General features: G+C 43.8%; 1 protein-coding gene across 10 annotated transcripts in view; it reads left to right on the forward strand.

Annotated features, from left to right (window-relative positions):
• The window catches only part of BCAS3 (BCAS3 microtubule associated cell migration factor), a 624015-nt gene that overhangs the window by 303108 nt on the left and 293226 nt on the right, over window positions 1-27681 (forward strand). For 8 of the 10 annotated variants that reach the window (XM_087956170.1, XM_087956163.1, XM_087956176.1 and 5 more), the window contains one exon: window positions 26169-26269. In XM_087956170.1, the coding sequence (XP_087812296.1) occupies window positions 26169-26269 (101 nt within the window). The remainder of the gene's footprint in view (window positions 1-26168; window positions 26270-27681) is intronic. The other 2 variants (XM_087956184.1, XM_087956198.1) reach the window with 1 other exon arrangement.

Consider the following 27681-nt stretch of genomic DNA (forward strand, 5'->3'; position numbering starts at 1 on the left):
CAACTCCACTGATTCACTTAACAACTGTGACAAGGAAGGTCCTAAAATGGGACCAAATGCACTTAAGCACTCTCTCCTTTAGCAACAGGAATTCGGGGCTCAAAGGGGATCATAAGTCCAAGGGTAAGAGGAACAAAGGCCTGGAGACTCAACCATATGAAGAACGGCTGCAGTTTTTGGGTTTGGCTAGTCTAAAGAAAAGAAGAATTAGGAGTGACATGGTAGCAGCCTTCCAGTATTTGAGGGGCTGCTGTAAAGAAGAGGGGGGTCAACTTATTCTCCAAAGCACCGGAAGGCAGGAGAAGAAACAAGGGATGGAAACTAATCAAGGAGAGAAGCAACCTGGAATTAAGGAGAAATCTCGTGACAGTTAGAACAATTAACCAGTGGAACATTGCTCCAACACTGGAGGTTTTAAGAAGAGACTGGATAGTCACTTGTCTAAGATGGTATAGGTTCTCCTGTTTGAGCAGGGGGCTGGACTAGCAGACCTCCAAGGTCCCTTCCATGTTCTGTTCTATTCTATTCTATTCTATTCTATTCTATTCTATTCTATTCTATTCTATTCTATTCTATTCTATTCTATTCTACCCTACCCTATCCTACCCTACTCTACTCTACTCTACTCTACCCTACCTTGCTCCCTGTATATACCCGATGCCAAGTGTCCAAATATTGATCATGGAACCACAGGGATGCTGCAACAGTTGTAATTGTGAAAAATGGTGATAAGTCGCTTTTTCAGGGTTGTTGTAACTTTCAACAGTCACTAAATGAAACATTGTACATCAAGAACGAGCTATATATTCTTTTCAGCGTAGTTATTTTTCATCTCGTTAATTTTCTTAAATTGGATTGTAGGCATCCTCCTTCATTAGCTTCCATTTTGGAGTGCTATCGTTGATATTTTTTTTGTCTCCCCCCCACCTTTTTTTTTTTTTACAATTCAGCATAATTACCTTCTGTGACTCTCTGGCTCCATTTCTTATTTACTCCACACGGTGTTGTTTCTTTTTTCGAGCATCCTGTTTTCGTTAATATTGTTTTAATTCTGTTCCGGAAGGGATTATCCTTGAAGAGCCCCATCCAGCATCCTTTTAGATTTATACACGTTTTTTTGTGGCCCTGCCGTTTGTTTGGTTTAAATCCCCAAACGAAGGGCAGGCCAGACGGCGAACGCATTTGGAGACTGTCATTAAAGCTATGAAAAAACAATGACGTGTGGTCAAATTGACACTCTTGGGAGAATCCGAAAGTGGACAGAGTCCTAATCCCCCTTAAGGTAAACAAGAAACAGTCTCATAAACAACATTTTTAAAACCTGCAGACATCGTTCTTTCTCCTCGAGAGCCACTACTACATCAGTGGGCAATGCCAGCAGCAATTACACCTCCTGGTTTTCTGTCTGCGCTTCAAGACCCGTTTACGCCACGGCCATGGGTCTCAATTTTTCATCTCTGCTTCTGTTGCGGCCCGTTGACAGCCAATGCGGACGGCAGTGGAACCAGACAGTGGGGAAAAATGGGGACCAGTCCAGGAGTCGGGAGGACTCGGCGAGGGTCCTGTGTCTGATGCAGAGATGGGGCCAGGACCATCTGGGAGTGGGGTGCTGACTCCGGAGCCTTTAGAGTCTGGCAGCAGTGAGGAAGAGGAACAAGGGGAGCCTGTTCCCAGTGTGCGTGTGTGCAGAGCTGCTAGAAGGCAAGAGCAGTTGAGACAAAAGGGGCGACTTGGGAATAAGGCTGAGAGGTGATTGCCCCTCCCATAAGGTATAAAGGAAGTGCAAAGGTAGGGAAACCTTTGCAGGAAGCAAAGTCATTCACTCTGTTCGTATTAAACCTTGAAGCTCTGTGTGGACTTCGTACTTTGGTTGGTTTTTTACAATTAATTTGGCACTTTAGTTGTTGGCAGCAATTCAAGGAGATAAAGGTGGGTGCTTATCTCGAGGGACTGCTTGGGACTCATAGGCTGGGAATGCACATAATTCCCAGCGTTGAAATAAAACAAGAGTTGTTTGGACTAAGCTTGTGCGTAATTATGGTCTAGGAAGCCTTGGTCAGAACAGCTTCCTATCCAGACTTGGCAGGAGAAACATTGTCGGCACATCCCTCCTTTTCCTAAGATTGGGGATAGATGGCCATGGATTCAGGTAGAAAGCGAGACAATTCCAGGAATCAGGAATTATCTTTTTATACAAAGTACAGGTAGTCCTCTCACCGTATGACCACAAATGAGCCTCAAATCTCTGTTGTTACGCGAGACATTTGTTAGGTGAGGTTTGCCTCATTTTACGACTTTTCTTGTCCCTGTCAACTCATAAAACATTTTTTATGGCTGTTTTATTAGTTGTCAACAGAAAGGGAGGGGGGGAAAGGGGTTTGAAACAGCAGTGCGGCAGCTTGGAAACCAAAAGTGCATTCCATGCATACTTTTTCAGAGATTGTAACTAGGTGACTGAAGAATCTGCCGAGCAAAAATCTAACTGGAGAGCATGATTGATGACTCTGGGCTATGGATGTGTCCCATTGGAGAATATGAATTATGATACACCCAGGGGGGTGAGGGGCAATTCAGGGTCAAGGGTGACAGTGAATTATGCGTCTCAGAGTCGGCTACACCCAGGCAGTGCCAGACATGTTAACTCCCAATAAATCCTGTTTAGTTTTGGAAATTTGGCTCGAGACTCATGATTTAATTGGGGGTAACTGCCGGAATCCTGACACTTAATTTCTGATAGAAGAGAATATTTGCAGCTCAAGGCTGAACTGTGGGGTCCTTGGTGCTCTCTGAGCTTGATTGTTTTCTTGCGGACATTTCATTACCAAACTAGGTAACATCATCAGTGCAAATTAACAAATTAACTCTGTTAATTAAATCTATTCCATTCCATTCTATTCTATTCCATTCCATTCCATTCTATTCTATTCCATTCCATTCCATTCCATTCCATTCCATTCTATTCTATTCTATTCTATTCTATTCTATTCTGTTCTGTTCTCATTCCATTATTCTATTCTATTCTATTCTATTCTATTCTATTCTATTCTATTCTATTCTATTCTATTCTATTCTATTCCATTCCATTCCATTCCATTCCATTCCATTCTATTCTATTCTATTCTCTATTCTATTCTGTTCTCATTCCATTATTCTATTCTATTCTATTCTATTCTATTCTATTCTATTCTATTCTATTCTATTCTATTCTATTCTATTCCATTCTATTCTATTCCATTCCATTCCATTCTATTCCATTCTATTCCATTCCATTCCATTCCATTCCATTCCATTCTATTCTATTCTATTCTATTCTATTCTATTCTATTCTATTCTATTCTCATTCCATTATTCTATTCTATTCTATTCTATTCTATTCTATTCTATTCTATTCTATTCTATTCTATTCTATTCTATTCTATTCTGTTATCACTGTCCCTTTTCTCTTTGCCGTGAGCCTCCTCTCCTCCTCAGTGGGCTACGTTCATTTTCAACCCCGCTCTTGCCCTTCCGGTGACTCCTCCATCTTTTGCCTGGGTCTGTGCATTTTTCTTGTCCCTGGAGGATCGCTGGCTCAAGATGTGCCGATTTTCATCTGGCGCTCTCCGAGGCTTAATTTGTGCGTGAAAACTGGGGGTGGAAAAAAAGAGGAGACTCTTAATTTAATATCTCCAGATCGCAGGCAGCAAAGTGGAAACACGTAATCCAATCGGCTCCACCGATGTCAAACGTGCTGTAGCCTGTTTTCTTCCACAGGGGAGGCATCTTTGGTGCTGTGTGTGTGTGTGTGTGTGTCTGTGTGTGTCTGTGTTACTATAAGGAAGAAGATGGGTCCAATAAACTTAATTTCACAATTAAAGGAAGCGGGGGAAAACCCTGAATAATCATAAAGAAATATTACTGTACATCAGAAGAAACAAAAACAAAATACAGGTAAATCTTCAACTTAACAAGCTCAGTTGCGCCCAAACTTTCTGTTGCCAAGAGAGACAGTTGTTAAGTGAGTTTTGCTCCATTATACAACCTCCCTTGCCGCGGTTGTTAAGTGAATCACTGCAGTCATTGAGTTAGTCACATGAAGTAAATCTGGCTTCCCCATTGCTCGTCAGAAGGTCGCAAGAGACGATCACATGACCCCAGGGACACTGCAACCATCATAAATGGGAGATCAGTTGCCAAGCGGCTGAATTTTGATCACGTGACCGCAGGGGGATGGTGCAACGGTATGAAACTAGTCCTATGTCGCTTTTTTCAGTGACACTGTAACTTCGAACGGTCACTGATGTTGTAAGTCGAGGACACTCTGGGCATAGAAAGGTAATCTGGCTCTTTCTGGACTTTTCTTTTTTTAAGAACCCGCCTGTTATTCTCCTGGTTTCCTTTCATTGGTGTGAACCAGAGGTGGGACGCCATCCTAAGGTTATCCTTTTCCTGATGTTGTGGGGCAGGGGAGAAATACTTCCACAGAGGGTCTCCCCTTTGATGTGAAAAAAATGGTAGAGGGGCAAGCATGAATCAGTCATTCATTGAATCATTATAGCCGAGGTCTCCAAACTTGGCAACTTTAAGACTTGTGGACTTCAACTTCCAGAATTCTCCAGCCAGCTGAAGAAGTCTTAAAGTTGCCAAGTTTGGGGACCCCTGCATTATAGCAAACATTTTCTCAGTGGCATTGATGGAGCCCAGAATGATAGCCCAGGCATATCTGTGGCCGCCATAGGTGGCTTACAGCAGGGGTGTCCACCTTTGGCACTTTAAGACCTATGGACGTCAACTCCCAGAATTTCCCAGCCAGCATGGAAACTTATCCAAGAGAGAGCCAAGCTATAGAATTAAAGAGAAATTACCTGACAGTGAGAACAGTTCATCAGTGAAAGGGTTGAATAGAATGATAAATAGAATAGGATAGGATAGGATAGGATAGGATAGGATAGGATAGGATAGGATAGGATAGGATAGGATAGAATGGAATGGAATGGAATGGAATGGAATGGAATGGAATGGAATGGAATAGAATAGAATAGAATAGAATAGAATAGAATAGAATAGAATAGAATAGAATAGAATAGAATAGAATAGAATAGAATAGATACTGGAATTAAGAATAGAATAGAAATAGAAATAGAAATAGAAATAGAATGGAATGGAATGGAATGGAATAGAATAGAATAGAATAGAATAGAATAGAATAGAATAGAATAGAATAGAATAGAATAGAATAGAATAGAATAGAATAGGAATGAAATGGAATGGAATGGAATGGAATGGAATGGAATGGAATAGATAAAAGAAAGAATAGAATAGAATAGAATAGAATAGAATAGAATAGAATAGAATAGAATAGAATAGAATAGAATAGAATAGAATCTGGAATTAAGAATAGAATAGAATAGATAAAGAATAGAATATAACAGAATAGAATAGAATAGAATAGAATAGAATAGAATACTGGAATTGGAATTAAGAATAGAATAGAATAGAATAGCATTGAATTGAATTGAATTGAATTCTTTATTGGCCAAGTGTGATTGGACACAGAAGGAATTTGTCTTGGTGTAAATACTCTTAGTATACATAAAAAAGGGTACATTCCTCAAGAGTCATCAGGTACAACACTTAATAGTCATGGGATACAAAAATCATACTAGGAAACAGTCAATATAAATCGGAAGGATACAAGTGACAAAGTTACAGTCATACAGTCACAAGTGGGACGGGATGGGCGATAAGGAGTGATGAGAAGATTAACAGTAATAGTAGTGCAGACTTTGTAAATAGTTGGACAGCATTGAGGGATAAACGTATAAGAATAAACATAAGTATAAATACATGAAATAGGTACGAATAATTGGGGACAATAGGACAGGGACGGTAGGCAGGATTGTGCGCTTATGCAGGCCCTTATAGACCTCTTAGGAATGGGGTGAGGTCAACAGAGGTTAGTTTGAGGTTAAAGGAGTTGAGGGGGGGGGTGAGGATGTAACAACAGATTCAGGTAGTGAGTCCCAGACATTGACCACATTCTGTTGCTGAAGTCATACTTCCTGCAATCAAGTTTGGAGTGGTTTACCTTGAGTTTGTATGTTATGTGCTCTTGTGTTGTTGTGGTTAAAGCTGAAATAGTCATTAGCTGGTAAAACATTATAACATATAATTTTATGTACTATGCTTAAGTCTTAAGTCTTTGTTGTTGAGTCCAATCTTCTACGACTCTATGCAGTCCCCCTTCCCAAATTCCCAGGTACTCAAATGTGGCAGCTTTGAGCTTCTAAGTAAAATTTGGCTTCCAAAGCTGACACCGTTCTTTCTATGTTTTAGCTTCCGGTCCCCTAGTCCTCTTTGTTGCTCTTCTCCGCCCTCTTTCCAGAGTCTCAGGATATTTTTTACGTTGTGGAAACCAAAACTTTATTTTATTTATTTTTATTTATTTATTTGTCAATTGCTTACAATAGGTATAAGTAAAAACATAGTTATGAATACATGGATACATATCAGAAAAATAAAAGAAACAATAGGACAGGGACGGTAGGCACGTTGGTGCGCTTATGCACGCCCCCTACACATTTCTTAGGAAAGGGGTGTATAAATTGCCATATTCCCAGTGTGGCCTTATAAAGTGGTATGAATACTTCACGTGATCTTGATTCTAAGTTGTGGATGCTTCGTTACTGGAGGCTTTTCAAGACCAGGATGATATATGCAGGGGTCTCCAACCTTGGCAACTTTAAGACTTGTGGACTTCAATTCCCAGAGTTCCTCAGCCAACTCTGGGAGTTGAAGCCCACAAGTCTTAAAGTTGCCAAGGTTGGAGACCCCTGAATTATATAGGGTCTCCTGCCTTGAGCAGGGGGGGTTGGGCTAGAAGACCTCCGAGGTCCCTTCCAGCCCTATCATTCTCTGCTCTATGAAGCGGGAGGGGACGGGACAGGAACCCAACTTGAAGTTGTTTCTGAAATGCCCATTGAAGCCCTCAGCCTTTCTTTACCTGCAGCAACCATGTTTCTCTCTCTCTCTCTCTCTCTCTCTCTCTCTCTCTCTCTCTCTCTCTCTCTCTCTCTCTCTCTCTCTCATATGAGCCGTGGCGGCCCGTGGTTTGATGCGGGATCACTTCCGTCAGTCCGTTTAATTGCCGACAAATGGGAAACGGGGTGTCTGCCCTGCCAGCGGTTAAAAGGAGTTCTGGCGCCATTTCAGGGTTGCGATTTGTATCTGTCTATCACAAGAGTTCAAACGCCAGGCCGTTTTCTCTCCGTTTCCAGTCTTCTGTATAGCATTTCTGCCAATTGTTTGGCTCCATTAAGGGTGCAGCGGGGAAACAGGAGGGGGGGGGCGGCTTTTGGGAGAAGTAAAAGCTTGAATGGTCCGAGAGCCGCAAGGGGCTACGGATAAGCCCTTTCTTTGTCCGGGCTCAGAACACTGCATTAGGTCTCATTATCCATTTATAATAAGTGACCTTTGACCCCCCAGGGTCATTGAAGACATACGCTGTGTGCTTTGCTAACAGAAGGTCCCCCCTCCCCTCGATTAGATGACAGATGCAACAATGAAGGGCCTGATCGTCTGGTCCAAGGGTGTACTTTGGGTTGGGGTGGGGGGTGAGAAGGAAGATTTATAAGTATGCCGTCAAAGCTGCTTCTTCCTTCTCTTTCATCTTTTTTTTTGGGGGGACTGTTTAGAGCCTCCTCCAGAGAATTACTCAACAGGAGGAAGGAGAAGAAGGAGGAAGAGGAGGAAGAAGGAGGAGGAGGAAGAGGAGGAAGAAGGAGGGGAAGAAAGAGGAGGAGGAGGAAGAGGAGGAGGAGAATGATTCAACAAGAGGAGGAGAATAAATGGAGAAGGAGGAAGAGGAGGAGAAAGGAGGAGGAGGAGGAAGGGAAGTAAGAGGAGGAGGAAGAAGAGGAGGAGGAGACTTACTCAACAGGAAAAAGAGGAGAAGGAGGAGGAAGAGGAGGAGGAGGAGGAAGAGGAGGAGGAGGAGGAGGAGGAGGAAGAGGAGGAGGAGGAGGAGGAGAATTAACAGGAGGAGGAAGAGAAGAGGAAGAGGAAGGAAGACGAGGAGGAGGAGGAGGAAGAGGAGATGGTGAAGGGGAGAGGAAGAAGAAGAGAAAGAAGAGGTGGAGGAGAATTCCTCAACAGGAGGAAGAGGAGAAGAAGAAAGTGGAGAAGGAGAATTAACAGGAAGAGGAGAGGAAGAAGAAGAAGAGGAAGCAGGAGGAGGAGGAGGAAGAAGGAGAAGGAGAAGAAGACGACAGTGGTGGCGCTGCTATTTTGATAATGCTGATTTTGTTACCTGGAGCCACTTTTCATCCTCTCTTTAAAAATGACCTGGCAGATATTTTTTAGAAATTTTTTTTAAAAAAAAAAAAAACTACACAAACCCTCAAATGTTGCAGCAACAGCCTTGAAGGGTGCGAACAAGGGGAAGCATTGTGCGTTTGAGAGATATGGTTTCCCCAAGGGGTGCTTATAATAGGAGACACACAGAGGGATGCTTTCCCCCCCTCCCCGGGGTGGGAATAAAGAGGGATAAGTGACATCTGCCACCGAGGCTGGAGGGCAGAATGCCCCCTCTTGTAAGGGTAGCATAGTGTAGCTGCCATTTTTACAAGAGTAAACCCTCTCTCTGCCTTGGCTCTTTTCTTCAAAAGGGACAGGAAGGGTCAGTTTCTGGCTACGGGTGCTAGGCTCAGCTACAAGGATGCGGAAGTAAGAAAGAATTAACCACTAGACCAAACAGGTTCCAGTTTCTGAACCAGTCCTTCCATGGCGAAGAAAGTTCAACGAGTTGAGCCTGGTTTTATAAAGTATCAGGCAAAACAAGGAGAAATTCAACCTGGAAATAAGGAGGAATTTTCTGACAGTGTGAACAATCCACCAGTGGGACAGAAGTTGCCCTCGGAAGTTGTGGGAGCTTCATCACTGGAGGCTTTCAAGAAGAGACTGGACTGCCATTGGTCAGAAATGGTGTAGGGTCTCTCGATTGGGCGGGAGGTTAGACTAGATGACCTACAAGGACCCTTCAAACTCCATTAATCTGTTAAAATGAGATTCTACTAGAACAAGGGTGTCCAACACAACGCCTGCTGGCCAGATCCAGACTGTGATATGGTCTGATCCGGCCTGTGGGGCTGTCCTGGGAAATACAAGGGGCCGGCCCGCGCGGCTTCGGCCTGGTCTACCCAATGTGAAGAGGAAACATGCCAGCAGTTTGGAGAGTGGCATCAAGCTGGCCACGCCGACCTGTTTCCCCCCCGAGGTCAACCACAGCCCTGATGCGGCCCTAAACGAAATTGAGTTTGACACCCCTGTACTAGAGCCATGTTTCTCAATTTCACCCACTTGAAGATGTGTGGACTTCAACTCCCAGAATTCCCCCTGCCAGCTATGGCTAGCTGGGGCATTCTGGGAGTTGAAGTCCGCACATCTTCAAGTCACCGAAAATCACTGTAAAGGTAGTCCTCGAGTTAACGACCGCAACGGAGCCCCCAAATTTCTCTTGCTAAGTGAGACATTTGTGAAGTGAGTTTTGCCCCCGTTATTACGGACCGCTCTTGCCACCGTTGTTAAACGAATCACTGCAGTCGATAAGTCAGTCACCCGATCATTAAGTGAACCTGGCTTCCCCATTGGCATTGCTTGTCGAAAGGTCGGAAAAGGGGATCACGTGACCCCCCCCGCCCCCAGGACACTACCTGTCATAAATTCGAGTCAATTCCCAAGCGTCTTAAATTTTGATCACAGAACCAGGTTAATGCTGCAACAGTCATAAGTGTGAAAAACGGTCATAAGCCCCCTTTTTTTTCAGTGCCGTTGTAACTTTGAACAGTCACTAAATGAACTGTTGCAAGCCGAGGATTACCTGTACAGGGAGTCCTCGACTTAACGACCACAATTGTGACCAGAATTTCTATTCAGAGTTGCAGCGTTAATTCAGCGCCAGAAAAATAAACACAGATGGCTGATGTTTCATTTAACGTCTTTATAAACATACTAAGTAGATTTTTCAAACCAGTTGTAGATTTCTCCAACATGGAGCAGACTCAAACATGTTACAGGTGCAGAGCAGTGCAGCAACTTAGGAGCTCAGAAACAGACATCAGGTTCACTTTAGTTCAGCAAGCCAGCAGAGGAGAGAAGCAGTTTCATTTCCAAATAGACAGACTCAGAGCTTAACATAGCTTCAGAGCTTAATATAGAGCCATACCAAGGCTACTTCTAGTTTCAGTTTCCAAACAGTTCTCATTGGCTGACATAGTTGCTATGCCTATTCATTGGCTGACCTTGTTACCAAGCTCTATTAGAATAGAATAGAATAGAATAGAATAGAATAGAATAGAATAGAATAGAATAGAATAGAATATATGGAGTGGAATGGAATGGAATGGAATAGAAGTTGTGGGAGCTTCATCACTGGAGGCTTTCAAGAAGAGACTAGACTGCCATCTATCAGAAATGGTGTAGGGTCAGGCAGGAGGGGGATTGGACTAGATGACCTACAAGGTCCCTTCCAATGCTGTTTGTCTGTCAAAGAGTGGAATGGAATGGAATAGAACAGAACAGAATAGAATATATGGAATAGAATGGAATGGAATGGAATAGAATAGAATAGAATAGAATAGGAATAGGAATAGAATAGAATAGAATAGAATAGAATAGAATAGAATAGAATAGAATAGAATAGAATAGAATAGAGAATAGAATAGAATAGAATAGAATAGAATAGAATAGAATAGAATAGAATAGAATAGAATAGAATAGAATAGAACAGAACAGAACAGAATTCTTTATTGGCCAAGTGTGATTGGACACACAAGGAATTTGTCTTGGTGCAAATGCTCTCAGTGAACATAAAAGAAAAGATACATTCGTCAAGAGCCCAGAAACATAACATACAACATAGTCATAAGGTACAAATAGGCGATCAAATCATACTAGGAAACAGTCAATATAAATCGGAAGGATACAAGTGACAAAGTTACAGTCATACAGTCACAAGTGGGACGGGATGGGTGATAAGGAGTGATGAGAAGATTAACAGTAATAGTAGTGCAGACTTTGTAAATAGTTGGACAGTGTTGAGGAAATTATTTGTTTAGCAGAGTGATGGCTTTTGGGGGAAAACTGTCCTTGTGTCTAGTTGTTCTGGTGTGCAGCGCCCAACAGCGTTGTTTTGAAGGTAGGAGTTGGAACAGTTTATGTCCAGGATGTGAGGGGTCTGTAGATATTTTCACAGCCCTCTTTTTGATTCGTGCAGGATACTTGTGCAGTATTCCAGTTCATGAATATACTCTGACAATTTCCCATTGCTACCTAAGGCAGGTTTTAAGTGAGTTAAGGGACAAATGAGTTAACAACCATTTTTGCCACGGTGTCAACTCATAAAACATTCCTATTCCTGTTTTAGTAGTTGCCATTACCACAAAAAAAGGGGAGGTGAGGAAGGAAATCTGGAAGAGGAGTGCAGCAGTTTGGAAGTGGAAGTACATTCCACCATTGTCTTAAAAAGATTGTAACTAAGCTACGGAATCTTCTGCCTGGGAAAATCCCTTAATTGGAGAATGTGATTGATGACACCCAGCCTGTGAACTGTGCTCAATTGGAGAATCTGGTTTAGGAGACACCGGGGGAGGGGGGGGGAAACGACAGGGTCACAGGTGACTATAAATGACATATGCCAGAGTTGGCTTCATACAGGGCAGTGCCAGCATGTCGCCTCTAATAAATCCTTTGAAGTTTATTGAAGTTTGGCTCGAGAATCATGATTTAATTAGGGCGATTGCTGGAATCCTGACACACAGTTGCTAAGTTAAACCTGTGCAGTGCAATGAATTGTGTCATCATTAAGCGAATCCAGCTCCTTCCCTTGACTTTTGCTTGACGGAAGCTGGTTGGGAAAAATTCCCAGACGGCCACCCTTGCATCCCTCCCTAAATTCATGCCAGTTACCAAAGTACCTAAATTTTAATCATGTGACTCTGGATATGCATCGGCGGTTTTCTTCAGGGCCGTGGCGACTTCAAACGGTCACTAAAGAAACAGTCGTAAGCCGAGGACTACCTATATTTTCCCCCAACGATGCATGAAAGGCCAGCAATATAAAAACAATGCACTCTTTTTGTGGGCTTGTTATTTCCTATCTCTGTCATTGGGGGCACCTTCAGTTTTGCAAACCTATTTCCCACCCACCCCTCCCACCCCCCACCTTTCCATAGATTTATTGAGAAAGCCCGGAGAAATCAGGAGGAGACTGATGGCAAGAATTAATATATTAACTGGTCTGCAGCCGTTCTTTGACAAATTGCTTGCTAAATACATCAAAATTGATTGACCGCTGTGCCGGCTTTTGAATTGACAAATGAGTGCATTAAAAGGCAAGGGGAGAAATCCATTAATTACAGCTGCCCTCGGACTGTAGGAAATGTAATGATATCAGTATAGATTTTGTTAAAACAAACAAACAAACAAAAGATGAAAACTCTCCTCTCCCCCCTCCAAGTTTGTTGTACTGGTTTCCCGGTAAGCTTACGTGGCAGATCTTCTTTCTCCGGTCTCTGCTCCGAGATCTTGGAGGCAGAGGCGTAATGATCCTGAAACTCTGAAGCCGGCTTTCTTTTTCTTTTCTTTTTTACAATTTTTTTTTTATTTTTTAAGACAAACATATACAGACAAAACTTAAAAAACATAAAACCATCTTCCCGTTACATACATACAGTGTGTCAGTTGGTTACAAATCTTTTGTGCTTATCCTTTCATAGTCCTCACTCATAGGTTGTATAGATTCTCACATTGTCAATCTAACATATGCGTATATATTTATCAGTTATTAATCAGTCATTTGATTAAACTATTATTCCATCATTTTATACAAGATATTCTAGATTTTAGTATACATTTATATTATTTTATCAATGGCTACATAAAAAGACACGGTAATGAAATAGACTAGGACATTTTATAATAGAAGACTAATAGATTGATATAGAACATAATATAAAAATATACAACCACTGGACGAATGCATAATATGATGCCGGCTTTCTTAGCATCTCACCTTCCTATTCCATTAAAAAAAATGGCAAATCTCCTTCCATATTGACATGAATCTAACATATTGTGCAGGCAGCACTGCAACCTACGACCACTATGGAATCTGACATTTCTCTTGTTAAGGGAGATAATTTGTTGAGTTTAGCCCACTGGTGGGATTCAATTTTTTTTTTTGACTACAGGTTCTGTGGGCGTGGCTTGGTGGGCGTGGTGTGGCTTGGTGGGCGTGGCTTGGAATCTGGCTGCCCCATTGACATTTGCTTTTCGGAAGATCGCAAAAGGGGATCATGTGACCCCGGGATGCTGCATCCGTCATAAATGCATGAGATGGTTAGATAGCATCATCAACACAACCGACATAGATTACAGATTAACAAAGTTGGAAGGTACCTTGTAGGTCATCTAGTCCGACCCCCTGCCCAAGCAGGAGACCCTACTACACCATTTCTGACAGAGGGCAGTCCAATCTCTTCTTGAAAGCCTCCAGTGATGAAGCTCCCACAACTTCTGAAGGCAACTTCTGTTCCATGGGTTGATTGTTCTCACTGTCAAGAAAGCTTCTCCTTATTTCTAGGTTGAATTTCTCCTTGTTCAGTTTCCATCCATTGCTCCTTGTCTGGCCTACAGGTGCTTTAGAAAATAGCTTGAGCCCTTCCTCTCTGTGGCAGCCCCTCAAATATTGGAAGATGCTATCATGTCTCCCCTGGTCCTTCTCTTCCCTAGACTAGCCACGCGCAGTTCCTGCAACCGTTCTTCATATGTTTTAGCCTTCAGTCCCCTAATCATCCTGGTTGCTCTTCTCTGCACTCTATCCAGAGTCTCAACTTCTTTTTTATAGTGTGGTGACCAAAACTGGATACAGTACTCAAGGTGTGGTCTTACTAAGGCTTTGTAGAGTGGTATTAGTACCTCACTTGATCTCGATTGTATCCCTCTGTTAATACAATTTAGGATTGCATTCGCTTTTTTGGCTGCTGCTGCACACTGCTGGCTCCTATTTAGATGGTTGTCCAAGAAGACTCCAAGATCCCTCTCCCAGTTACTGCTATTGAGCCTGGTTTCACCCAGTCTATATGTATACTTTTGGTTTTTCTTGCCTAAGTGTAGGACTTTCCTTTTCTCTACATTGAATTTCATTTTGTTAGTTCGGGCCCAGTGTCGAGCCTGTCAAATTTTACAAATGCTGGAAAGATTAAAAATAAAATTTTAAATTATAGCAGATGGAGGGGCATATTGTATGGGAAGCCACTCACTGTCAGAAAATTTCTCCTTATTTCCATAAATTTGCTCAAACTCTGGAAGACAGTGGAGGACAGGAGAGCCTGGCATGCTGTGGCCCATTGGGTCACGAAGAGTCGGACCCAACTTGTAACTGTAATACATACCACTGAAACTACATAGCCAAAAAGGCATTACGAGTTGTTAACCTAATCTTATGTAGCTTTTTCTCTGGTAATATCACACTACTAACTAGAGCATACAGAACATTTGCTAGACCAATATTTGAATACAGCTCATCAGTCTGGAACCCGCATTACATATCTGATATTAACACAGTTGAGAAAGTCCAGAAATATTTCACGAGAAGAGTTCTCCACTCCTCTACTCGTTGCAGAATACCTTATGCCACCAGACTTGAAATTCTAGACCTAGAAAACCTAGAACTACGTTGCCTTCGGTCCGATCTAAGTATAGTATATAAAATTATACATTGCAATGTCCTTCCTACCTGTCAATGAATGCTTCAGCTTCAACCATAACAATACAAGAGCAAACAATCGATACAAACTCAAGGTTAATCGCACCAAACTTGATTGCAGGAAATACGACTTCAGCCACAGAGTGGTCAATGTTTGGAATACTCTACCTGACTCTGTGGTTTCTTCCCCAAAACCCAAAAACTTTAACTTTATAGACTGTCTACTATTGACCTCACCCCTTTCCTAAGAGGTCTGTAGGGGGTGTGCATAAGTGCACCAATGTGCCTACCGTCCCTGTCCTATTGTTTCTTTTTTTATTTTTCTTATATGTATCCATTTCTTGTTTATACTTATACCTGTTATCTTATAATCGCTTGACAAAATAAATAAATAAAAATAAAAATAAACTTAGCCACTGAACAACCACCCTGCACTTCTAATGGTTGTGGGTGAAATCCAAAGTGGTTGTGTCCGTCATTCTCCTTCTCTCCGATTCTTCCGGTGGAGGCAAACCTGTGTCTCCATCCATCAAGGAAAAGGTGACCCCGTGTTATCGGGGAAGGATTCCTTGTATGAAGCCGTGAGCAGGGGGTGGGCTGCTATCAGTTTGCCCTGGTTTGGAACTGAACCGCTAGCTAATTTTATGGCCGGTTCGGCAAACCAGCAAATCCCACCCCTGGCTGGCCCCACCCGTTCCACCTCTCGCAGGAGTCCCCACACGGCCCATTTTGGATCCCAGGTAAGTAGAAGGCCCGCGAGGAAGGCTCTGGAAGGGCAAAACACGGGCCTCCTGGAAATTCCAGAAGGCTGGAAATATGCACATTTCAGACCTCCAGAGCAGTGGTCGCCAACCAGTGGCCCAGGGACCACTGGTGGTGTGCAGAGAAATGTCACCCCCCAAAGCAATTAATCCAGGCTGCGCGGGAACACAAGGCTGCGCCACCCACATGGCCCGTGGGAACACAAGGCTTGCGTTACTTGCATTGTGAACAGCATGAGGTAGGGGAGGAGGGAAAGGGCGGAGCGGGGGACTTGCCCCACTCGCCCCACGCACCTGGCCTGGCCACCGGGCTGCTTCTTTCCGCTTCTTTCTTCTTCTGGTTTTGGCTGCACGCAAGGAAAGCAGCAAAAGTCTTTCTTTCTCTCCCCCAAACTCCACCAGAAAGGAGTCTTTAGGATCCTGCAAGGCCTCCTGCTCCAAGAGGCTGCGCCAGCAAAGACTCATTTCTGGCGGAGTTTGGGGGAGAGAAAGAAAGACTTCTGCTGCTTTCCTTGCATGAAGCCAAAAGTCTCTCTTTCTCTGTCTCTACCCCTGAGAACGAAGCTGGAGACGGTATCCTGCGATCCCAAATAAAGAATGATCAATCGCTAGGAAAACGGGGTGGGGAATTTTCCTGCAGACTTTTGGGGGGATTTTCCCAGGGATTTAAAATTATGAGTTTGGTGGTCCCAGAGGTCCAAAAGATCGGCGACCACTGCTCCAGAGAGCCTCCGGGGTCCAGGGAGGCCATTTTCGCCACCCCAGAACTTCGAGGAAAACCTCTGGAGTCCGGGGAGGGCAAAAACGCCCCCCACCTGGTGGTGCAGGAGGCCGACTAGGCCACACCCACCCAGCAACCAGGCAGAGAACCCATTGCTAAAAACTTTTGAAGTCCACCGCTGGCCGTGAGGTCTTGGCTGATTGCCCTCTTTGTCTCCGCTGTTTTCCGTAAGGCGGCCTTAATCAACTCTCCTTTACTTGAAAGGCTTCACACAAGTGGAAACGTCAGCATCTGTGTTTTATGCGAGGAAGAAAAAAAAAGGCTGACTTTCTTCCCTTGAGAAGCAGTGGTTGCCCTTTTTTGCGAAGACAGCAGGTTTAAGTGGGCGAAAGGAAACACAAACAATCATTTCTTTAATCCAGAATCTGGCAGAATAATAACATGAGGAGAACCAGGGCTGTCCTGAGTCTTCTCCAAGGTGTCGGAATAACAGGCTTGGAAAGGACCTTGGAGTCCAACCCCTGCTCAAGCAGGCGATTCTATGACCCTGTGCCATTTCAGACAAATGGCTGTCCAATCTCTTCTTTAAAAATATATTTAAAAAAAGTTGTTGAGACTCTAGAAAGAGGGCAGAGAAGAGCAACAAAGATGATCAGGGGACTGGAGGCTAAAGGATACGAAGGATGATTTCAGGAATCGGGTATGCCTAGTTTAATGAAAAGAAGGTCTAGGGGTGACTTGATAGCAGTTTTCCAATATTTGAGGGGCTGCCACTCTATAAAGCCGTAGTACACCTAGAGTACTGCATCCAGTTTTGTTCACCACATTATAAAAAAGATGTTGAGACTCTGGAAAAAAGTGCAGAGAAGAGCAACCAGGATGAATAGGGGACTGGAGGCTAAAACATACGATGAACGGTTGCAGGAACTGGGCCTGGCTAGTCTAGTAAAGAGAAGGACCAGGGGAGACAGGATAGCAACGTTCCAATATTTGAGGGGCTGCCACAGAAAAGGAAGGGGTCAAACTATTTTCTAAAGCGCCTGAAGGCCAGACAAGAAACAATGGATTGAAACTGAACAAGGAGAGATTCAACCTGGAAATAAGGAGAAACTTTCTGACAGTGAGAACAATCAACCCATGGAACAGAAGTTGCCCTCAGAAGTTGTGGGAGCGCCATCACTTGAGGCTTTCAAGAAGAAATTGGACTGCCATTTGTCAGAAATGGTGTAGGGTCTCCCGCTTGGACGGGGTGTGTGGACTAGATGACCCATAAGGTCCCTTCCAACTCTGATTTATCTGTTATCTGTTAAGAGGGGGTCAAGCTATTTTCCAAAGCACCTGAAGGCAGGACAAGAAGCAATGGGTAGAAACTAATCAAGGAGAGAATTAAGGAGAAATTTCCTAACAGAAAAATTAATCCATGGAATGGCTTGCCTCCAAAAGTTGTGGGTGCTCCACCACTGGAGGTTTTTAATAAGAGATCGGACAACCCTTGTCCAGGATGTATTAGGGCTCCTGCTGTAGGGCAGGGGGTTGGACTAGATGATCTCCAAAGTCCCTTCCAAACTCGGTCATTCTGTTACATCTTTGGAAAGCTTCAGGATATAGCAGTTTCCTGGATGGGGACAGCCTAACCCCAAAAGCAGCTATCAGTTTCGGGATGTTTATGCAGATGGGAGAACTTGACTGCTAGCTTTATGCGTGTCTTTCTAACTTTCCGCGTAGTCTCCTTCGTTGCATCTCCACCATAAAAATCCACCGTCCCAGCGCTCCGTTCAAAAATGCTCAAATACTGGAAATAGATCTGAGCGGAGAAGAATTAAAATAACTTTCAGATGCTTCCGAAGAGCCATAATGTGCTGAAATGGTTCTGTTGCTGGCCTGGCTTGGTCATCTGGAACTTCTTAAAAGACGGCCGGTAGTTGGAAAAGTTGGACTCCCATCAGTGTATGGAGGTCAGTTTTCAAAGCCACATGTGAGGATTTAGTGGGCCGAGTCCTCCTGACGCTAATGGGAGTCAAACAGCTAAATCCCGGCGCTCGGCTTTGAAAATTTACTACTAAGCCTCTTGACTTCTCACTACATACTTTGATTGTAACAGTAATCCATGGTTAACATAATTTTCCCTGACAATAATGTCAAACATACTATTGAAAGCAGTGCATTATAGAAAGATTCTGTAACTTCTGTAACTCTTTAAAGATGGCCCCATCAAGTCGATTTCACAGCTGGCCTCGCCAGCAAAATTTATTGTGGCGCACAAAAGAACATTGTATTTGGTGTTGGAATCGTTGTACCGAAAATTGACATGGCTCAGATGTGTGATGCGATGGGCCATTTTTCATAAAAAGGGGAGGGGGTCTCTGTGCTTTTTAAAATTAAGCTTTGGGGTCTTTGGTGCTCCTTGACCTTGGTTGTTTTCTATTGCAGACGTTTCACGACCCAGCTAGGTAACATGATCAGTCTAGACAGGAGCGGGGTTTGTTTTCTCTCTATATACAAATGGCTTGCCTGTCAGTGTTGGTCAGAGTGTTCTTGGAGGTTTCTTGATCAGGCTGTAGTTTACTGTTTGCTTGATTGTCTGAGTTGGTTACTGCTTGATTGAAACTATAATTTGCACTGATGATGTTACCTAGTTTGGTTATGAAATGTCTGCAAGAAAACAATCAAGCTCAGACAGCACCAAGGGCCCCACAGTTCATCCTTGAGCTGCAAATATTCTCTTCTATCAGAAATTAAGTGTCATGATTCCGGCAGTTACCCCAATTAAATCATGAGTCTCGAGCCAAACTTCCAAAACTTCGAAAGGATTTATTGGGAGTTAACATGTCCGGCACTGCCTGGGTGTAGACGACTCTGAGACACGTAATTCATTGTCACCCTTGACCCTGGTTTTCCCCCATCCCTCTGGGTGTATTGTAATTCATATTCTCCAATGGGACCCATCCATAGCCCAGAGTCATCAATCATGCTCTCCAGTTACATCTTTGCATGGCAGAAACTTCAGTCACCTGATTACTATCTTTGAAAAACTGTATGGGATGCACTTTCGATTGCCAAGCTGCCGCATTGCTCTTTCAAACCCCTTTCCCTCCTCCCTTTCTGTTGGCAACTCTAAAAAGACCATAAAAATATTTTATGAGTTGACATTAAGCTTGTTTCTCAAATTATCTTGGAAAACGTATGCCAGCCTGGATACCACAAGACCCACCGACCGCGGATTGTGAGTTGCTAATAAACTCATCACGCGTTGACTGTAATATCAAGGAAGGAGGCCATGAATGATGATTCTGCACCAAATCTCCGAGGCAAAACCTTTTGGAGCCCACCTGCCTTCAACAGTTTTCCATGGAGAACTATACAGGAAGTCCTCGAGATATGACCACAATTGAGCCCAAATTTTATGTTGCTAAGTGAGGCAGATGTTGAGTGAGTTTTGCCTATTTTAGGACCTTTCTTGCCACAGTTGGTAGGTGAATCACTGCAGCTGTTAAGTTAGTTATACGGTTGTTAAGCGAATCTGGCTTCCCCACTGGCTTCGCTTGTCAGAAGGTCACAAAAGGGGAATCACATAACCTCAGGACACAGCAATGGTCATAAATATCAGTCAGTGGCCAAGCCTCTAAATTTTGATCTCGTGACCAGGGGGAATCTACAGTGGTTGTGAAAAATGGTCCCAAGTCACTTTTTTCAGGGCTGTTGTAACTTTGAACAATTACTAAATGAACTGTTGTTAAGTTGAGGACTATCTGTAATGAATTTGACCATCTCTATTCCCTGCCCCCTTCTTGTTGGAAATAATATATCGGCCATATAACTTCCTGAATAAATGAACCAACGAATGAATGAACAAACGAGCAAATGAATGAATGAATGATTCCAAAGTGCTTGTCATCTTAAGCTTCTCTGTTGAGTTATAGTGGTTAGTGAACAATCACTTCAATATGAGCCAGCAGTGTGTGTGGCAGCAGCCAAAAGTGCCAATGCAATAAACAGAGGGACAGAATCAAGATCACGTGAAGTGTTAGTACCACTTTATACAGAGGTGGTATATTCAGCAGGTTCTGACCAGTTCTGGAGAACCAGTAGCAGAAATTTTGAGTAGTTCGGAGAACCGGCCAATCCCGCCTCTGACTGGAGATTTTACAGTACCCTTCCCCTGCCATGCCCACCAAGCCACGCCCACAGAACCGGTAGTAAAAATTTTTTTAATCCCATCACTTTTATAATGCTTTGGCAAGACCACACTTGGAATACTGCATCCCATTTGGTTGCCACAATATTAAAAAAAAAAAAATACTGTGAGTCTAGAAAGAGTGCAGAGAAGAGCATCAAAGATGACTAAGAGACTGAAGGCTAAAACATATGAAGAACGGTTGCAGGAACGGGGCCTGGTTAGTCTAGGGAAGAGAAGGACCAGGGGAGACAGGATAGCGGTCTTCCAATATTTGAGGGGCTGCCACAAGGAAGAGGGGGTCAAGCTATTCTCCAAAGCACCTGAAGACAGAACAAGAAGCAACGGATGGAAACTAATCAAGGAGAGAAGCAACATAGAACTGAGGAGGAATTTCCTAACAGTGAGAACAATTAATCAGTGCAATGACTTGCCGCCAGAAGCTGTAAATGTTCCATCACTGGAGGTTTTGAAGAAGAAATTGGACCTCCAGGGTCCCTTCCAACTCTGTTGTTCTGTTATGATCCCCGAGTTTCTGGCTCTGTAACATGGAATGTCTTTACTGTATTGTCATTTTCTTCAGCTACCCTCCAAGCAGCCATCCTAGGTCTCTGGAGATTTCACACTGGCCCTTTCATCGGATACGTGAAACTTTGACACAGTTACACAACATTCCATTAGTTTCAGGATGGAAATAGCGCACCTGCGGTTGCATTTGAGCATTTGTCGTGTTGCAGACTGCTTTGCGGCACACAGAAATGTCCGGGTTTTGTAATTATCTGTGACTGTCCTCCAGGGAGGAATGTAATGAAAGGGAAAAGAAACCGGATCCCTGTACATGGCTGCTGATAGAAAAGCTGAGGGGAAAAAAATGAATAATTGAGCATTCTAGAATATCGCAGCCTTGCAACGCAGGGCACAAAGCAAGCCGCTTTTTAGAAGAGGGGAGGGGATCCTTGTGTCTCCTTATCTTTTGGTTTCACTGCTGCATTGTGTTGTGGTGATGCTCCTACTACACGGTGCGTCTCAATCTTGGCAACTTTACAACGTGTGAACCACAACTCGGAGAGTGGACGTCCACATGTCTTCAAGGTGCCATGGTTGAGTGTAGCTGAGTGAAGTTTCTTCGGTTAAGTCCCCAGGCTAGAAAACAGGAGACAGTGAGTTCTAGTCCTGCCTTAGGCATGAAAGCCAGCTAGGTGACTTTGGACCAATCATCAGGAGAGGGTGAGTTCTAGTCCCGCCTTAGGCCTGAAAGCTGATTGGGTGACTTTGGACCAATCACCAGGAGATGGTGAGTTCTAGTCTTGCCTTAAGGCATGAAAGCTAACAGGGTGACTTTGTGCCAATCACCAGGAGATGGTGAGTTCTAGTCCCGCCTTAGGCATGAAAGCTGACTGGGTGACCTTGGGCCAATCACCAGGAGATGGTGAGTTCTAGTCCCGCCTTAGGCATGAAAGCTGACTGGGTGACCTTGAGCCAATCACCAGGAGATGGTGAGTTCTAGTCCCGCCTTAGGCATAAAAACTAACAGGGTGACTTTGTGCCAATCACCAGGAGATGGTGAGTTCTAGTCCCGCCTTAGGCATGAAAGCTGGCTGGGTGACCTTGAGTTGATCACCAGGAGATTGTGAGTTCTAGTTCTGCCTTAGGCACAGAAATTAACTGGGTGACTTTGGGCCAATCATCAGGAGAGGGTGAATTCTAGTCCCGTCTTAGGCATGAAAGCTGGTTGGGTGACTTTGGATCAATCACCAGGAGACTGTGAGTTCTAGTCTCACTTTAGGCATGAAAGCCAGCTGGGTGACTTTGAGCCAATCACCGGGAGATGATTAATTCTTTCATGCCTTAGGCATGAAAGCTGGTTGGGTGACTTTGGGCCAATCAACAGGAGAAAGTGAATTCTGGTTCTGCCTTAGGCGTGAAAGCTGGGTGACTTTGAGCCCATCACCAGGAGACTGAGAGTTCTAGTCCCATCGTGGGCATGAAAGCTAGATGGGTGACCTGGGTTAGCAACTCTCAGCCCAATTCACTTCACAGACTTGCTGTGGCGAAAATAAACGGAGGAAGGCATGTTGGATATGTTCGCTGCCCTGAATTATTTGTAATTAATCAGGCAGGATGCAAATAAACAAAATAACGATGCCATCTTGCCTCACCCTGAAACACCTATCTACAAGCTGACATCAACCTTCATGACCCCGGAATGCTACAATTGTCATAGATATATACTAGTTGCTTTGATGGTCATAAAGTGAGGACTTTTGAGCGCCAGGAGATCCAGGCAGTTCAAATGAGTATAAAGATGTATTGCAAACTTAAGACTCTACAAGAATCTGACCAACTAACAGTCAAGGGAAATGACAGGGAGATAAGAATGGCATTCAAGGTGAGCTGGATTTGTGACTTAAGACGTATTCGACCCTTCCCTCAGCCTGGTTGTCTAAGGACTGTTCATAAGTTGCTTTTTTCAGTGCTCTTGTAACTTCGAACAGTCATTAAACAAATGGTTGTAAATTGAGGACCCCTTGTACTGTAAACTTACCTGGTCTTACTTTTAATCATTAACGGAGAAGTCAGTCAGAGCAAATGCTAAAAATTCTACCTCTTTCCATACCCCTATCATTCACTCACTATCAATCACTGAGCCCTGGTGGTGCAGTGGTTAGAAAGCAGTATTGCAGTATAACTCTGCCCGCTGGCAGGGATTTGATCCTTCCTAGCTCAACGTCGACTCAGCCTTCCATCCTTCCGAGGTCGGTAAAGTGAGGACCCAGATTGTTGGAGGCAAGAGGCTGACTCTGTAAATGGCTTAGAGAGGGCTGTAAAACATGGTGAAGCAGTATATACGTCTAAGTGCTATTGCTACTGCTATTGCAAGCAAATTGTGCCCACTGCCAGGAGTTCAATCCTGACCGGCTCAAGGTTGTCTCAGCCTTCCATCCTTCCGAGGTCAGGTAAAATGAGGACCAAGATTGTTGGGGGCAATAGGCTGACTCTGTGAACTGCTTAGAGAGGGCGGTAAAGCACTGTGAAGTGATATATAAGTGCTGTTGCTGGCAAACTGTGCCCACTGCCAGGAGTTTGATCCTGACCGACTGAAGGTTGTCTCAGCCTTCCATCTTTCTGAGGTCTTTAAAGCAAGGACCCAGATTTCTGGGAATGATATTCGGACTCTGGAAGCCGCTTAGAAAGGGTTCTAAAGCACTATAAAGTGGTATATAAGTCCAAGTGCTATCGCTATTCACTCACTTCAATCACACTTCAGTCAGGCCAAATCTGATATTCCTTAGTATTTATCCCGCCTTTAATTTCAGGTGTTCCTCGTGGCAAACCAACCTCCCGATCCCTCTAAGGTATCTGGTTTAGAACTTTTTCACACTATTCTACTTTTTTTCCCCCCCCCAGCCTCCATATATATATATATTTAATTTTCTTTTTATAAAATGCCCGGCAGTGCTGCAATATGTTTGCTTGAAAAGGCAGCTGCTGCCGGGATGCGAGGCTTCTGCTAGCACCTGCCAGAGGGATCTCGGCCAACTTCATTGTCGAGGCAGCTTCAAATCGGTTGCATTAGCATCAAGGTGACTGGATGCTTACGCTTCTCGACCCTAATGGCTTCTGAGGAGTGGTTTTGTTCAGGTCTTTCAACCGGCGCTTAGCGTCTCGTGAAGTGGAGGCATTTAAAAGGAAGAGGAAAGGCTGCAGCCAATTCTAAATGACAGGACTTGCCAACGGTGCAGTGACCTTGTAATCGTCATCCTCTTTTGGAAGAAAAAATCATTTTCCAAAGCAGCAGAAGGCAAGACATGAAAACAATGGATGGAAACTTCATCAAGGAGAGAAGCAACCTGGAATTAAGGAGAAACTTCTCAACTGTGAGGACAATTAACCAGTGGAAAGTGCTTTTTTCAAGAGGCCACTGGACTTTTTCTGATTTTTCTTTCACTGCTCATCCAAGAAGCTTCTTCGGCTCTGACTGGATGGTGGGGAAGGGAAGGATTTATATTCCTTGCATAAAAGCTGGTCATTTGCATCCTTTTAGAAAGTCGTGGAGGCCACTTGGAGGTTTGCCTCTGTCCTCAGGGTCACCTGAGTGGTGCAAATGGGTGTGGAGCCTTCTTGGAACTGCTGAAAGGACCGTGTGGTAGAAGGCTCCACACCCATTTGCACCACTTAGGTGACCCTGAGGACACTGACAAACATCCAAGCGGTCTCAGTGACGCACTAAAAGAACGCAAATGACCAGCTGTCTGCAGGGAATAAAAATCCTTCCCTTCCCCACCATCCAGTCAGAGCTGAAGAAGCTTCTTAGATGAGAATCGAAACGTCTTCAGTGAAAAATCAGAAAGTCCAGTGGCCTCTTGAAAAAGCACCTTTGGGACAACCAGGACCTGGAGGACTGGGAATCTCCATAGACATTTAACCAGTAGAACTTCCTGTCACCAGAAGTTGTAGGTGCCTCCATCACTGGAGATTTTAAGAAAAGTCTGGACAGCCACCTGTCCGAAATGGCATAGGGTCTCCTGCTTGAGCAAGGAGGCTGGACTAGAAGACCTCCAAGGTCCCTTCAAGCTCTATTCTGAATTGGAACCGAATCTTTACCTAAACCTCTCCTGAAGGTGTTCTTGGTTTTCCTAACATTTCTTTCTTAACAGGCTTGAATACATTTCTGATATTCTGGATCGGTTTTACTGGTCATCAGAATCTTAACATCCGTTGCTTGGAGCCAGATGAGGTCAACCTGGACTACAGATAGTCCTTGACTTACAATAATTCACTTACTGACTGTTCGAAGTTACAGCGGCACTGGGGGAAAAAAAAGTGACTTACGGCTGTTTTTCATACTTATGACCGGTTGCAGCGTCCCCCGGGTCACGTGATCAAAATTTAGGTGCTTGGCAACTGGCATGTATTTATGATGGTTGCAGCATCCTATGGGGTCACAGGATCCCTTTTTTGTGACTTTCCGACAAGCAACGCCCATGCGTAAACTAGATTCACTTAACGACCACGTTACTAATTTAACAACTGCCACGATTCACTTAACAACGACCATGTTTCCCCCAAAGTTAAGACCATGTCTTATATTTTTTTTGCCACCAAAAAAAGGCACCAGGTCTTATTTTCGGGGGATGTCACTAACTGATTAGCCTCACTTGTGCGCATCGCCCCCGGCCTCCTTTTCGCTGTCAGAGGCCTTCAGGAAGTTCTTCTTCTATGGCCGGCAAGGCTTTCCTAAAGGCCTATACGGCTGATAACAGAGCTCAGGATCGATCCAGAGCTTTCTTATCACCTACAGAGGCCTTCAGGAAAGCCTTACCAGCCTTGCTGGCTGCAGAAGAAATGGGCTGGCAAGGCAGGTGTCGGGGTGTGCGAGGCCTGCCTACAACTGTCCAAAGGTAAGTAGTAGGGCAGCTCCACCCCCCCTCCCATGCCCACCCTAGCTTAATTTTTACCTGTGCACTCTGGAGTGGGCGGGATCTTAATGAGGGCTTATTTTGGGGGTAGGGCTTATATGGGACACATGTGTAAAAATCAAGCTAGGACTTACTTTCAGGATAGGTCGTATTTTGGGGGAAACAGGGTACAGCCAAGAAAGTTTGTCAAATGGGGCAAAGCTCATTTAACAAATGTTTCACTCAGCAGCATAAATTTTCGGGCTGAATGGTGGTTGTAAATCAAGGACTTCCGGTGTGTGCTTTTTTTGACATTCTCTTAATCGTGTCTGATTTCTTTCTTGTCTCATGTCTCCCCCTCACCCAACAGTAGTTCCGCTGGGAAGCCCAGGACCGATCACCCGCCATGAATCTTACGACAGCTTAGCTTCCGATCACAGTGGACAAGAAGACGAAGAATGGCTCTCCCAGGTAACGGTTGATGGATTGTCGGAATACTGCAGGAGCCATTGGAAAAAGAACTATTGCTTTATTTTGATAAATTTATTGGCCGCCTATCTCAACATGGGGCTACTCCAAGCCACTTACAACAATTAAAAAGGAAGAAATGAAAAGAGTGTAAGCGAAGCCGAAGTAAAAGAACAGAACAGTAAAAGAACAGAATAAACAGAGTTGGAAGGGACCTGGGAGGTCTTCTAGCCCAACCCTCTGCTCAAGCAGGAGATCCTATGCCTTTACAGACAAACAGCCGTCCAATCTCTTCTTAAAAACCTCCAGTGTTGGAGCATTCACAACTTCTGGTGGCAAGCTGTTCCACTGGCTAATTGTCCTCACTTTTAGGAAGTTTCTCCTTAATTCCAGGTTGCTTCTCTCCTTGATTAGTTTCCACCCATTGCTGCTTCTCCTGCCTTATGGTGCTTTGGAGAATAGCTTGACTCCCTCTTCTTTGGGGCAGCCCCTGAGATACTGGAAGACTGCTATCATGTCACCCCTAGTCCTTCTTTTCATTAAACTAGACATATATCCAATTCCTGCATCCATTGTTTATATGTTTTAGCCTCCAGTCCCCTATATCTGATTTACCTCATAATATAATAAAATAAATAAAACAATAACGTCAAATAACATAATAAAATATAATTCCAGTATTTGAGGGGCTGCCACCAAGAAGAGGGGGTCCACCTATCTTCCAAAGCCCCTGAAGGCAGGAGAAGAAACAACGGATGGAAACTAATCAAGGGGAGAAGCAACCTGGAACTAAGGAGAAACTTCCTAACAGTGAGGAAAATGAACCGGTGAAACAGCTTTGCCTCCAGAAGTTGTGGATGCTTCATCACTGGAAGATTTTAAAAAGAAACTGGACAGTCACTTGTCTGAAATGGTATAAGTTTCCCTGCTTGAGCAGGGGGCTGGACTAGAAGACCTCCAAGGTCCCTTCCAGCTTTATTCTATTCTATAATAAATATAAATAAAATAACAATAAAAAGGTCTGTCTGTCCCAGGAAAGGAGAAAAGGAGAAAAAAACCAAGATAGTCTTGCTGCCTTTTGTAAAAGCACCTTTGATACAACCATTATCTGAACAATTGTGAGTCTCCATAGATTAGAGTTAGAGGTTAGAGTTAGTTAGAGTTGGGTTGTTTGAATATGCACAATATTTATTTACTTTTATTTATTTATTTTGTTGAGCATGTATTAGGTATCAGATACAAGCATATAAACGTGATTATTAATACATGAAATGGGTAAGAATAAAGAGGAAACATTAGGACAGGAGCGGTAGGCACATTGGTGCACTTATGCACACCCCTTAAAGACCTCTTAGGAATGGAGTGAGGTCAACAGTCAACCATCAGAGGTTAAAGTTTTTTTGGGGGGGGGTGGT

Source organism: Notechis scutatus, chromosome 1 (genome assembly GCF_049901735.1).
Source record: "Notechis scutatus isolate UNSWTSFEM ecotype Mainland chromosome 1, rNotScu1.2, whole genome shotgun sequence".
Classification (NCBI taxonomy): domain Eukaryota; kingdom Metazoa; phylum Chordata; class Lepidosauria; order Squamata; family Elapidae; genus Notechis; species Notechis scutatus.